General features: G+C 36.6%; 1 protein-coding gene across 2 annotated transcripts in view; it reads left to right on the plus strand.

The window, feature by feature from the left end:
* Positions 1–14730, plus strand: part of TPP2 (tripeptidyl peptidase 2) — a 46443-nt gene that overhangs the window by 12429 nt on the left and 19284 nt on the right. For both annotated transcript variants that reach the window (XM_084506323.1, XM_084506324.1), the window contains exons 11-23: positions 67–215; positions 355–470; positions 2055–2223; positions 4046–4203; positions 4598–4674; positions 6441–6547; positions 7232–7386; positions 8402–8518; positions 9753–9853; positions 11319–11415; positions 11715–11852; positions 13339–13583; positions 13783–13861. In XM_084506323.1, coding sequence (XP_084362449.1) covers positions 67–215; positions 355–470; positions 2055–2223; positions 4046–4203; positions 4598–4674; positions 6441–6547; positions 7232–7386; positions 8402–8518; positions 9753–9853; positions 11319–11415; positions 11715–11852; positions 13339–13583; positions 13783–13861 — 1708 coding nt within the window. The remainder of the gene's footprint in view (positions 1–66; positions 216–354; positions 471–2054; positions 2224–4045; positions 4204–4597; positions 4675–6440; positions 6548–7231; positions 7387–8401; positions 8519–9752; positions 9854–11318; positions 11416–11714; positions 11853–13338; positions 13584–13782; positions 13862–14730) is intronic.

Consider the following 14730-nt stretch of genomic DNA (forward strand, 5'->3'; position numbering starts at 1 on the left):
GCACGTATAACTTGAAAATAAAGTATGCAGAAAAAATGTTTTTCAACAATTCTGTTTTTACCCCAGCACTGATGGAGCCCTTGGAGTAAGTATCAGTGCCCCTGGAGGTGCTATTGCTTCTGTTCCAAACTGGACTCTGCGAGGAACACAACTCATGAACGGCACATCCATGTCTTCTCCTAATGCATGTGGAGGCATTGCATTAGTACTGTCAGGTAATAGGCTATAATCTTTAATACAGCTGCATAATGTAAAGAGATTATAGCATTTTTTTTTTTTATTTTTTTAGAGAAAAAGAATCTTACTTGCAAGTTTTTAATTCTTTTCCAGTAATAGCCTTATTTTTAATTTCAGGACTCAAAGCTAATGATATTCATTACACTGTTCATTCTGTCAGAAGAGCCTTAGAAAATACTGCAGTGAAAGCTGAAAACATAGAAGTATTTGCACAAGGACATGGTATTATTCAGGTACTTGCCAGCCAAAAAAAAGGAGGGGGGGAGATGAAGACCAGCATAACAGCCAGTGGAAAAGTGACAAAAAAACAAAGTTTTCTAGATGAGCTCAGACAGCTTGCTCCCATGCTACTTGATTAGCAGATTTGATTCAGAGTGAAGAAGGGAATGTAGTGGGAGGGGAGGAGGAATCAAATATTCCTCTCACTTCTGCATGCAGTTGGTTTCTTTAGAATATGTGTTAACTAGACACATTCCTAGACTGACCAAAAGGGTGTGTGGACATAAAAGTAGGTTGTGGGTTTTTGTCACCCACATACAGATGTGGATGCCTAAATTCTGTCTTAATGTCTGAAAATGTCTTTATGCTGTTGTCAGAGAGCTGAACTTGTTTTTTATAGGCAAAAGCTGGAACTGTAAGTTCTGGGCAATGCAAATAGATACCCACGCTGGTTCACAAAGCGGTACAGCTGCAGTTTTGCAATGACCTTGCTGTGAGTGGGCCTGTAGAAAAATCTGGGCATTCATTGTATCCTGTGGTCTTTTAAGTAGCTTGGAAATCTGCAGTGTAAACCTTTTTATGATAAAGGCATTGTGAATGACACTGTCCCTGTGCATAAGCTGAGGCTCTTAAAGAGCTGCTGCTATGTTTGCCTGCAGTCACTTCTATCCTAGCCAGACAGAGGTACTGAGATTTTTCTGTCATGCTTAATGATGCCAGATATTAAGAGCTTAACCCTAAACTCATGTTCTTCTGATGCTAGAACCCAGTAGCTGATGCCTTCTAAATATATCTGTAATGCTGAGTTTTGTACAGAAGGCAGCATATTGGTGGCCATATCAAATAAAAACATTGCCAAAGAAAAATGAAATGCAGCAGTTGCATCTTATGATTTACTAATCTGTGGTAAAAGCATGTGTTAAAATGTGGTTAAAACTGTGACCTGGGAGACTGAGGCTATACTGCATCTGCTTGTTTCAGAGGAGAGTCCCCTAATCTGATGAAGGTAGCTTGCTGAAGTATAAGAGTGTAAGATTTTTGGAGTCGGTAGAATAGAAAGTGAGGTATAGAAGGGTCTCTTTTCAAAACAGAAAGATGACCTTGTCATCTGAGTTTAAGAGAATAAACAGTCAAATGCTTATTTCACATCATTATATAAATCTTACATGGGCGTCCTATCTTGTTTGTGTGTTCGAGTGTTTAACTTACAGTACTGTATAAAAGGTTTAAATGCTTGACTAGTTTTTGCTCCATGTATGAGAAGGAGTGCTGAAGTGGTATTGTAGAACTGGACCTATGTCTTCAGAGTCATCTCTGGAAACCTTTGCTGTGCATCTTCTGATGAATTTATTGCAAAGGGAATTTGTCATATTGTTCCTTTAAATGTTCTCAACTATTTCAGTGTTCCATATGGCAGCTGCATGCTGAAAGTTTTGTCTCATTTTAGTATTGAATATCATGTAATGTAGAATTAGTATGAGCCTAATAGACAGTGTGTTAGTTATTTCACTGCTTGTTGCTACATCTGATGAATGCTGCATGTAGCAGATAATATGCAATCAAGTTGAAATGCGTTAATTTAGAATGTCTTCTAACAGGTTGATAAAGCCTATGACTACCTCATTCAGAATTCATCATTCACAAGTAACATAGGCTTTACTGTTACTGTTGGAAGCAATCGTGGAATCTACCTCAGAGACCCTGCCCAGATAGCTGCACCTTCTGATCATGGGGTTGGCATAGAACCTGTCTTTCCTGAGAATACAGGTAAGAAAGAGCTTGTTTTGTATGAGGAAAAAATGGAATGTAATCTTTAAACGAAAAAAGCCATGACAGTGAGGAGCGGTAGAAGTCTCATACTATAGAAGGAAAAAATGCAATTCTAAATTTGTTGGTAAATAAAGGCAAGCAAGTAAACAACTTTCCCATTTAATCTTAGGAGTGTTACAATTAAATATCTGTGTTTCTGGTGAGTCTGTTGCTTCAAGCTTCCTGTCACTGAAAAAAAGTGTCTCTGCTCTAAAAAAAGTTTGAAGTGAAATTGTGGGACACTGGAAAAATACAGAAAAATCATCAAATATCATTAATGTTTCCTGAAATTGTAGAACTTGGGAGATACTTTTGCAGATAACTCTTGACAAAGAATTTACAAAAGAACTTAAGTAATATCTGGATATTTAAAGACCACAAATTCTAGCTTTGCATTTCGTTCACTAGCTATTAGTGGATCAGCATACATATACCTAAAGGTAATACAGGAATTGATACACGTTTTAGTTATTTATTGATAGGGTAAGGAACTTGTCCCAGTCAAAATAGGTTTGACATCTTTTTTCCATAAACTGGTTTACCACGCTATATTTTACTAAATAACACCTGAGATTCACCTCCATGAGAAATGGAGTTGTATCTTATTCAAAAAATGAACCATATGAGAGCTTGTTACTGAGGTTAGTTCTTTTCCTGTAAACCAGTGATCCAGAAGAAGGTTGGCATGTGACAGTGTGGTGAATTTATTTAGGAGAAGAGATAATGTGAATAAGACAGGTTACTGACTCCGAGTACCATAGTTGTTTGATCCGTTGCATTGCAATCAATATTTTTTTTAAATTGACAATATGACACTGAGAAATAAACTAGTTATATACTATAATGTGTAAATATACACATCATGCTCTTCTGTAGGAAGCAAATCTGAAAACATAGATATTTGTAACGGGTGACTGGCTTGCAGCATGATATTGTTTCCCTTGTACTTGTCCTTTTGGCCATTTCTGTGCTGTCTGGTGTCTTCAAGGAGACTAAGTTTGAGAGGGTTTAAGGAAGGACATAAAGGAAGACTCATGTACTCAGTTTGTCTGTTGAAGTTCTCTTTGAGCTCTTACCGCTTCTGAGGTACCTCTGTGGAAGGCACATCTGATAATAGAGAACTCTTTTCTGTACCTCACAAAGATGCAATGAAGTTAAATATGAAGTTAAATATCTGAATGTTAAGCTAAGGTCAATTAAATCTAGAAAGCATTTAATTTTTTTTTAAACATCATTAATCTTCAGAGCAGGATAAAGGTGACTTCTATTCAATAAAACACCTAAACTCCAGGGCCACGTGTTTTTATAGAAGTTATGCTTTAACCCATGTTTTTTTCGACACAGAAGCTGATTCACAAAATCAGCTAAATTGACTGTTTGCAAAGTCAGTCTATATTATGGCAGTAATTCTTTTAATAAGCATAAACCCTCACTTAGGTTGCTCTGTAATGTAATTTGATAATTAGTGTAACGTTTAGAATGAGTGTAGTTGGTTTTTATTTTATTTCTGTACATTAGGCAAGACTTTGCATCTACATAAGAATACTTATACCTGCTTCCAGGCTATGTTATAGGCAACTGAAGCATTGCTTACTAGCTTACTGACTGAGGTTTGACTGTTTTGTTAAGAGATGATAATCAGTGTTCTTTTTTGGAGAATCTGACTTCAGGGGACTAAGGAATTTGTTTGAGATGGGTACATTTTAATGGCAAATATTGTTACAGTAGAGTATGAGTACATAACTTGTTAATGAATTGTTCTTAATTTGTTTCTTGGCAGAAAACACTGAAAGAATATCTCTCCAGCTTCATTTAGCTTTAACTTCAAATGCACCATGGGTCCAGTGCCCTACTCATTTAGAGCTTATGAACCAGTGTCGACACATTAATATTCGTGTGGATCCACGTGGACTGAGAGAAGGAGTACATTATACGGAGGTATTAAAATATTGGTATTCTATTTAAGACTGTATGCTCTTCCATTTTCACATTGCCTCTATCAACTTTTTTTTAGAAGTAATTTTAAGGAAATAAAAGCTTTATGCTTCATGGAACAGAAATGCTGCCACACTCCATATTATACAGGCTGAATTCAGGGTTCAGCAGCAGTTACTTTATACAACTTCGTACGGCAGATGTGAAGAAGATTTTAAGTATCTCTGTTTGAAAAATAAAAGTGTATACATGGAAATAAATTATTAATTTGTTCTCTATGTATAGTTTCATCTCTGACAATTCAAAACACCCTGCAACTAAGTCAAGTAGTTCAATATTGTCTCCTGTAATTTCATTTTGACCAAAGATTTTAAGTGGCTGTATCTTATTTTGTCAGGTGTGTGGATATGATACAGCAACGCCTAATGCAGGTCCTCTGTTCAGAGTTCCAATAACAGTTGTCATACCAACAAGGTCAGTAAATCTAAGCTTTACTTTTTTTTTTTTTTTAAGTTTAGTTTTGTGTACCCAGTTTACTTTTGTCATTTATTTCACCTTCTTCCTCTAGGAGTTCTTGAATTTACTACTGACACTGATAGGGAAGGGAGCAGAGCTCTGGAAAGTTTCTTGCAACAGGCTTGGACACCAGTAGTGTTCGCGTTTTGTTCTGGTCTTGGCAACCAGAAGGCAGCATGTTCTTGGTCACAATAGCAGGAGTTTTCTGATCAATCAGAATAATTTCTGACTTTTTCAAAAGAATATTCTTTGGTGTTCATCAGTCGGAGCTTGTTTTTTCACTTCTAGCTGACGGACTAGAGTCTGTAAAGGCAGTGGACGTTATTTGGCAGGTGGAAATTGGGATGAACTTCCACCATAACATTAATACAGGAAATTTAGAGTTAGTATTGTGTTATGGCCTTAACTGTTTTAAACACATCAAAGATTGTGATAATGAAGGAGAGATTATTGAATTTATTCAGTGAACAATCTGCTCAGAGGAAGAAATAAAAACTTTTCTCTAACTCATTCACAAAAATATTACTACTCACATGCCTTTGCTCCCTTCAGTGGAAAGTCACTCAACCATGAAATTCAATTTCATTGAAAACCTTTGGTTTTTATGCTTAAGTACAGCTGTGTTTCTGGTTGGGGAGACCAGGGGAGAAAGTATCTACATAATGTGGTGGAACAGGTGTTTTAAATTGTTTAGGTGCATTGTGCTGTTAGATCCTGTACTGGTACAGTTCTTGTACGCTTAACAGAAAGAATAGGGGCAATTACTACATTCTGGACACTGAACAAATAGAAGCTAGAAAAACAAATATCATAAATAATGTCTGAGGAGAAATTTAAAAACACTTTGGGACCTCGCTAACTTGCTAACATGTCTCTGTGAAGCTGTGAGTGGGCAGTATTCCATTTCTTAAGTTATTAAGATGAGTGATACTCACTATTCTGTGGAGTGTAGTAATATGCGCTGTGCTGCTGTGGCCTTGCCCCTAAGTACTGTGTGCAGTTTTGGGTGCCACAAAATAAGAAAGACATGAAACCATTAGCATCCTAAGGAGGGCTGTAAAGATGGTGAAGGGTCTAGAGGGGAAAAGAGGTATGAGGAGCAGTTTGAAGTCCTTTGGTTTGTTCAGCCCAGAGAAGAGGAGGCTAAGGGGAGGCCTCATGGTGGCCTGCAGCTCCCTCACGAGGGGAGTGGAGGGGCAGGCGCTGAGCTTTGCTCTCTGGAGACAGCGACAGGGACCTGAGGGAACAGTATGGGGCTGGGACAGGGGAGGGTCAGGTTCTGCACCCAGAGGGTGATCGGGCACTGGGACAGGCTTCCCAGGGCAGTGGTCACAGCACTGGGTGAGTCAGAGTTCACGAAGCATTTGGACAATGCTCTCAGAGACATGGTGTGATTTTTGGGTGGTCTTGTGTGGAGCCAGGAACAGGACTTGGTGATCCTTTTGGTCCCTTCCAATTCGGGATATTCTATGCTTCTATGAGTATCAGTGATAGCCTCAAAAGGAGTGTCACCTAACATTGACCACATGCTCAATTTTTTCACCTTTCTAAATCTGTTTTGCTTAAATTCAGCTTTTTTTTTTTTTTTTTTTTCTGGGGGGGAGCTGGGGACTGAATATCCTCAATTATAGTCTGTTTGGAGAGTTTTTTATTTAAAACTACTTTTTTAGAAAAAAATGCTTCACAGCTTGTTTAATTACTACTGTTTTCTTTTTGATGTACAGAGTAGATGAATCATCAAGCTATGACCTTGTATATACAGACGTTCATTTTAAACCTGGTCAAATCCGAAGGCACTTCATTGATGTTCCCCAGGGAGCTACATGGGCTGGTAAGGAAAACGAGCATATTGATTAAATAAGCAATCACATCTGTCACAGTTGACAGAGTTCTCCAATCATTCCAATTTCTGCCTAAGAAAGAACTTAAGCATTTGATCCATGAGTATGTAAAATCTGTATTTGATTCTAAGCTCTTACAGGAGTGGTTTTTTGGGGAGGGTTATCTCATGGTTTCTGTTATGGTGGAATACAGTCTTCATCTTTTAGAAACGAGCAAATGCAATCTGTGTGCCTGGTTTTTAGTGTTTATGGCCATAGTATTGAAAGATAGCTTAATGTAAGGTGATGGGCAAGGAGCTCGTAATTCTGCAAGGAGAAAAAAGAATCTTTCATTTGGACTGAAGTTTACTGATAAAACTTAATTTGAAATTTAGCAGCCATCTGTGCTATACAGTTTTATAACTTGTACTATCTGCTTAGTTCATAACATCTAGTTGAGTAATGTTTCTTTTAACTGATCTCTCTGAACTTAGTTTTCCTTAATCTGAAGGGGTCTTAGTAAATAACTTGTAGATAAGCATAATTCACGTATGAATATTTTGTATGTTATGCAGTACATACTTTGGTACTGCATAACTTCTAAAACCATGAATATCTTGTGAATTTTATGTTGAATCTCCATTTCCCATCTAAAATTCATGGATGTTGAAGCAAAACTTTTCTTTTTCATCTAGAAGTGACAGTATGTTCGTGTTCATCTGATGTGACTGCAAAGTTTGTGCTTCATGCTGTTCAGCTAGTGAAACAAAAAGCATATAGAAGTCATGAGTTCTATAAATTTTCATCCTTACCTGAAAAAGGATCAGTGACTGAAGCATTTCCTGTCTTAGTAAGTTACATTGGTGGGGTGGGAGGAAGAGAGAGTTTTGTTTTTTTTTGTTGTTGTTTGGTTGATGCTGATGATTAAGAAAAAAGACCAAGTCGTGCATTTCTTATAGTAGTGAATGTATCTGTTTCTTCATTTTGAAAAGGTCTCTAACAGCTCCCTGACGTTTTTTAATTATCCTGTGTTGCCATTCATTCTCTCTTCAGTTTTACTGCTTGTTTATACAGACTAGTTTTTCCCTTTCAAACAGGGGCTGTAACTTCTTGAAGAAAGAGAGTTCAGCATATGCTGAACTCTAGTGATTATGGGGATAATCTCCTTGATGTTGAGGTCAAGTAATACTGGGTAACATTTATTGCTTAGATACAGTAGACTTACCTTGCTAGTTCAAGAGTCTAAAACAAAAACTGGCTGTTCAGTTATGTGAATGATCAAGTCCAGTGCTCAAGCTTGTCCCCCCTTTCACTGCTTAATTGAGAGGTGTAGCTCTAAACCCTAAGAGAGGTTGTAATTTCTATTCAGTCCTGTACTGTGAAAAAGTCAAGAGGAAGGCACTAAGCTTCATTCATCCCACTGACTGATTGTGAATTAATTTATTGTGTTTAAAACAACCAGAAAAACAGCGCCAACAAAAAAACATTCCAAGCTTCACGTCTTCTCGAGATAGAGAGCACTATCTCTTTTTCTGATATGCATTGACATCATCTATAAACTAACTTGTCTGCCTAATTTTAAGAGTAGGAAAGGAAGATGTTACATATAAAAGCTGCATACCTTCCTTTGTAGCATATTGGGAGTAATTGGACATACTCTTGTGTTAGAACTGTCTTGTATTTTCTGGATCAAGTGTAATGTCTGGTTTGCTACCATACAAACCAATATAATTGGTGTAAATTGGGCGTGATAGGGTCATCTTTGAGTCATATTCCATTTTTTTTTTTTGGTTTGGGCAGAGGGAGGCTGGGGTGAATAGAAGGAGAAGAGACTTTGTGTCTAACCTTGCATTTTTGTTACACAGGCTGGAAAAACCATTGAATTTTGTGTTGCTCGGTGGTGGGCAAGCCTTAGCGAAGTCAGCATTAATTACACAATTTCTTTTCATGGTGTACTTTGTGCTACTCCGCAGCTAAACATGGTAAGTTTTCCAGACTGTTTATTTAAAATTATTCTGAAGTCTCTGACAGAATGTTAAAAAAAAAAAAAAAAAAAAAAGTTTTTCCTCGTTCTTGCCTCTATTTAAGTAGACTAAAAGCATGGTTATACATGAGATGCATGTTTTCTCTTAAAATTAGGTAAATAGGAGCTTAGGCCCCCACAAATGCCCAGTACCATTAGTTATGAATCTTTTATGCTTTTTCGTTATGAATCACTGGAGAGAAGATTAGAGAGGGGGGAAAAAAACAAACACCAGTAGAAAAGACGTACTAAAATGTTCGTATTGCAACTATTGCAAATGTTATGTGAAGAAACTTTGCAGGGATCACAGTTCTTGTATTTGATTGTCTAGACCACCGTTGCTAAAGCACGATACTCTGAATAATATTTTCAGAATAAAATGTCATTAAAAGTTATTTTCCACTCTGTTTGGTGTTGTATCAAGATGTGCCAGTTGGTTTGAGATTCGTTTTTTAGGGCACTTAAAGGTACAGTGGATGGACAGTATCATGACTCCATGGTTCTGTGATACCAAAGAACTAAAAAATTGTGAGAAACATCAGTATCATGTTACTTACAGTACTTTGTCTCACTGCTGTGTTGTTTGCTGTCTTGTGCAGTGTGTTTTGGCTTGACTTTCTCTCCCTTAAGAGAGGGGCACTCTGAGAGCTGAGCTGTACGACCTGCAGGAAGCAGCACCATGCATATTTCTCCTTGCTACTTTTTTTTTTAATCTAAGGGTCAGAGCAAATTAGACCTGTACCACAGGTGAGGTTGAATGTATTCATGCTCTAAGAGCTGAGTAACTTGGGGGGTGGGGGGGAAAGGTTGCATTGTGCTAAGGTACCAGATCTTGAATTAGAGCAGGAGGAAGAAGAGGTGGTGTTGGTGTCGTACATGACAGCCTTTTTACTAAAGCAGGTTCAAGCTCCTCCTATGCCAGCAGTATCAGACCAGCTGAAAAGTGGCTAATAGATAGTCTTGGACCAAAAGTCTGTTATATTTTTTTTTCCTACTGATGTGTTGTTTTTTATGTCCTAGTGAATCTGTTTTTGTAAAATAGAGATAGGGTTGTGACACTTTCAAACTCACGCACTATTACTTCTAATGTTGATAAATAGATCTTGTATTATGTTTTCAAAGGATATATTGAATGGTCCACATCTGATGCTACAGATGCATAAAAGAATAGCTGTTATGTATTTTTTCTTTAGCATGCTTCAGAAGGCATCGTACGATTTGATGTTCAGTCCATGTTGAAGTATGAAGATATTGCTCCATGCATAAATCTGAAAAGCTGGGTTCAAACTCTCAGGTACGGTTTCTGGGGAAAGTGGGAAAGCTGTTAGAATGTGGCTAAAATAGTCACAAATTAACAGTGACAGCTAGAATAACAAGAATATTCTTACAAAGTTTGGAACCATCAGTTTGGAAATTTTATTAAATATTTCAGCACTTTCTTTTTTCGGTTCCTTTTAGCTGTGAAAAAATGGACAACTATGGTAACTTCTTCCATATAAATTATTTTTCTTTAGCCAAATTTAAAAGAAATTACAGAAACTTATGGTGCTTCTAAAGGAGAGACAGAGGTAAAAGGCATATTAAGATCTAAAGAAACAAATCCTACTGAGTTATTTGGTGTCATTTTGTTGGTGTTTTTTTTTAAGCAGATATTTCAGATCCTGCCTAAGTTTGACCTGGGAAGATTGTCTTCTCTCTTTTTTGTTTGATTGGAAGTGTTTTTTGTAGGCAATGATAACAGTATTTATTTTGTGTTTCTTCTGTTATCAGTTGTGGCAGTTTGACACATGCTGATTTTGAGGAAAAGGTGTTTTGTTTTGTTTTTTTAATTACTAACAATTGGAAAATTACTAACAACAGCATTAACCAAAGTTGGTAGTTTCAGAAGGAGAAAGAAATGCCATACTTTTGAGTATGGCTTAAAGTAAGGGGATAGTGGATGCTGAATGGCTTCTTATGAGGTTTCTGAATTTCAAGTGCTTGGAAGCAGGGTTGCACACAAAGAGCTGACAGTATCCAAGAGAAATTTCATTAATGTCATTAAAGGTTGTCAGAATAGTATATATGAAATGTAGTTTTATATGATGTATAGACCACCTTAATTCTCCAGTTCCTTTATTTCCAAACCAGTGGTTTTCTTATTTTTAGCTGGTGTTCTTCAGTGCTCATTATCTGAGGTGTTTGTGCTTTTTTGAACAGTAGCTTGTCCCAACTGTTTCTGAGTTTCTACGTAGACAATATGCATTAATGTTTTTCCTTTGTGGTATTACTAGGATTTCTTGTATAAATTCTCTTTTGACAAAAATTTCTGTAGCAAACAAGTATCAACCACTTACTGTGTCTTCTAATTACGATGACGCTGATCTTGCAATCTGTGAATAAATGTGCTGATTGCAACGCAGATACTGGAGTTGTATAGCAACCTGTTTTTTTTTTGTCTTAATCCTGAAGTCTCTCTTTTCCTAATTGTTTCTTAAGGCTTTTAATTTTGGACTTAGATGTGCTTGCTGAGTTCTGTTCATTTCTTTTTTGGCGGTGTCCATAATGTTTCTAAGTCATCTTTTTGAATTGACATTCATTTTAACTGTAAAATTTATAGTGCTTAGGTAGTTAACATTTCTTAAAATACTGTTATCACATATGCTGTGCTATGTACTATTAGATGTGCTTCAGAATCTATTTCTGCTTAAGCAATACAGATTTTGACAACAGATACACATTGTTTAATAGTGTCTTCTGTTTTTTTATTTTAACTACAGACCAGTGAGTGCAAAAATAAAACCTTTAGGATCCAGAGATATTTTACCAAATAATCGCCAACTGTACGAGATGATTTTGACCTATAACTTCCATCAGGTAAAGTTTATGCTTGTTTTTTTCAAGTTGTTAACGAACACATAATGAACAAGTTGTTAATGAACACATAATGAACACATTTTTGCTTTCCAAAAGCAAGTTTTAACTTCACCTTTCAGTCAGAAATGAAGTCGAGATATAAGCTCTAGAGTCCCTGCATTAGTAACTTTAACTCAGTTGTCTTTAGAATCTAGCGTGTCTTGAAGTGACTTCAGGTCAGCTCTGTTCTTGAATATGTGTAATAATTATACTTGTGTTATTCAATAGTGGATGAAGTATTTTGAACTTTCTTTTCATAGCCAAAGAGTGGAGAAGTAACTCCAAGCTGTCCACTTCTTTGTGAATTGCTGTATGAATCTGAATTTGACAGTCAATTGTGGATTATTTTTGACCAGAACAAAAGACAGATGGGTTCAGGAGATGCCTATCCGCACCAGGTACGGAGTTATATATTTATTTTACCTTTTGTTTTCTGCACTGTGTGAAAGCTTCATTTTTTTCTGCTTTTCAAGCTGTTAGCTCCTAACAGTTTCTAATATTTAGTTCATTTCTCTTCACAAGAAGACATTATGACAAGTCATTGTACCTTTCAATGGTGATATTTGTATGAAAAAAAAAAAAACAAAACAATTGACAGATTTGTTACCATGAAATAGAACATTATGATTTTTCTTCCCTATTCCTCAGTTTGTCTTCTAAACAGCCTTCTAAGTGCTGAAGCTCAGTTGATTCTGTTGCTGTCTTTCAAAGACATTTTCAAAGGAAGGATTAGTCATACTGGAAGTCTACAATAGATTGATTTTAAAGCATGACTTCTGAATTTTACGAAGTTCAGGAATTGCTTTATTTGAGCTCATATCCCTTACCCTGTATTTTTAAAGTGCTGTAAAATTAAAAAAAAAAAAAGTCCGTTACCTGTACCTAGTGGACTACCACACCGTGCCTCTCTGGTGTTCTGCATAACAGAACAATTCTAAAGTAATTAAAAATTTACTAATCCAGGAAATAGAATCAAGCTTCCTGTTGATACTAACCTTGAAGAAGGAGATTCTGGGAGCAGGCTAGTCCTGAACAACTGTCCTTCTCAGGGATGCCTTTTGTATTATAGCATCATCAGCAGAAACATCCTAAAGGAAGCTTAGCATGCTAGCACTAAAAAAATCCATAAGGCGACTTTTTAAATTAGTAGAAATTAAAGAACATTTTCATAACTAAGAATCTGTGGAGTTTTTGTTTGTTATATAAATAGAGATGATGTTATCCACCTATTCTTAACTGCATGTATGAAAAGCTTTGTAGAATCAGGTCAGAGAGCCTGCTGGCTCTTTAAACTGCAGCCTTAGACCGTCATAGGAATGTTGGATCCCTCAGTGTGAAAGTGGTATAGAATCATATAGAATGGTTTGGGTTGATAGGGAACTTAAAGATCAATTAGTTCCAGCCCCCCTGCCATGAGCATGGACACCTCCTACTGTGTCAGATTGCTCAAAGCCCCATCGTATTAGAGATAGTAGGAAGTATACTGTGATCTCAACCACGCAACACCTGAAGTTGCATAGTAACTTGAAAATGTATCAAGGCAAACCTGCAAGAGGTTTTGAGTTGAAAGCTTGAAAGTTTAGCAAGTTGTCTGATTTCTATTTGAGCAGTTAATACAGTATTATAGTAGGAATGAATGATATAATCCTATTTTGTGGTCTGAAAACAATTATTTTTTTTCAGTTAATCCAAAATGCTTCAGCTGCTCTTGTCTTGATAGTGCTCTATTCTCAGGACGTTCCAAAACTAAGCTACTTAGCATGTTTTAAATGGTTTGAGCTATTTGGATCAAGAAAAACATGACAGTTTTATTTCTGGGTTTCTGTGTGTGCATGGTGAGTGAAATATTTAATTTTGATATTTACAGTAACTTCTTTCTTTCAGTATTCTGTGAAACTGGAAAAAGGAGACTACACTATTCGATTACAAATTCGTCATGAACAGAACAGTGAACTAGATCGCATCAAGGACCTTCCATTTATTGTTTCTCACAGATTGTCTAGTACCTTGAGCTTAGATATTTATGAAAACCATAGCCTTGCTCTCTTAGGGAAGAAGAAATCCAACAGTTTGACATTACCACCAAAACACAGTCAGCCATTTTTTGTTACGTCTCTGCCTGATGACAAGTAAGTTAACTGAGGTCCTGTTTTCTTGTCTACATCTAACCGATTGCCTCTACACCTAACTAAAATCATGCTGTGTCTGCCTGTCTGGGTTTGGTATTCCTCTTGTCTTGCTCTTTCACTGATTGGATTCTTTATTTGTAGCCTCAATGGCATGTTAATGGACCTAGTTTTTAACACAGAGTTTTCTTTCTTTGAACAGAATACCAAAAGGAGCAGGACCAGGATGTTATCTTGCAGGAGCTCTGACATTGTCTAAAACAGAACTTGGAAAGAAAGCTGTGAGTATTTTAAATGGATGATGGCCTCTTTCTGAAACTTCTGAAGTGGGTAAATGGCATGCCAAGGAAGCACTTTGTTTTATGGTTTTAGTACTTGAAAGAGCAACAGTTTTAGTGACATAACACATTTTAGAAGCAGTTGTTTCATTATGAGGTCAGAATAACTTCTTAGTTTTGTTTTCATCTTACAATTCAAGTTAATTGCACCTTCTAATTTTTGAATTCTCACTCCTTGACTCTGAATCCCTATATTTCTAGAAGCAACTTTTTTGTTGGTGTGGCAGTCTTTAAGAGTGGTTTTGTTCAGTTGCCTAATCAGTATCATTTTTGAATGAAAAATGTACATGTATTTTGTGCATGTTGGTTCTCTAATAAACAGCTATACTCTTCCTTGCATGCATACAGTTTTCAGCGAAAATATAAGTGCTTCCTTAACACCTACATGTTACTTTTACAAAGGAGGAGGCATTTTGCTGACTCAGATGCTTAAGCAGATTTTCTTAACTGCTGCACACCGATGTTGTCAACCACTAATATGACTATGCTCCAACATAATGACATAAAATCTCTGTATGTCACAGTGGGAAAAAGCAATAGGGTTTTTTTTTTTTTTTGACTTATAGTGCAGCATCCTGCAAAAAAACAGTTTGCTAACTTGAATGAATCTGTAGTGCAGCAATGATTATAATAACCAGGTCACTCGTGCGTGTATCTGGTGCTAAGGTATCTAGAAGATTCCCCTAGCTCTTAAAATATTTTTCAAATACTTGGCAAAGCTGAAAATAAGCTTGAATGGTGGTGAGCTGGTATTTAGAAGTAATCCATCATATATTTCACTACTTGGAGGTGGGCACATGCTGTTAGATTTT

Source organism: Aythya ferina (genome assembly GCF_964211825.1).
Source record: "Aythya ferina genome assembly, chromosome: 1".
NCBI lineage: Eukaryota > Metazoa > Chordata > Aves > Anseriformes > Anatidae > Aythya > Aythya ferina.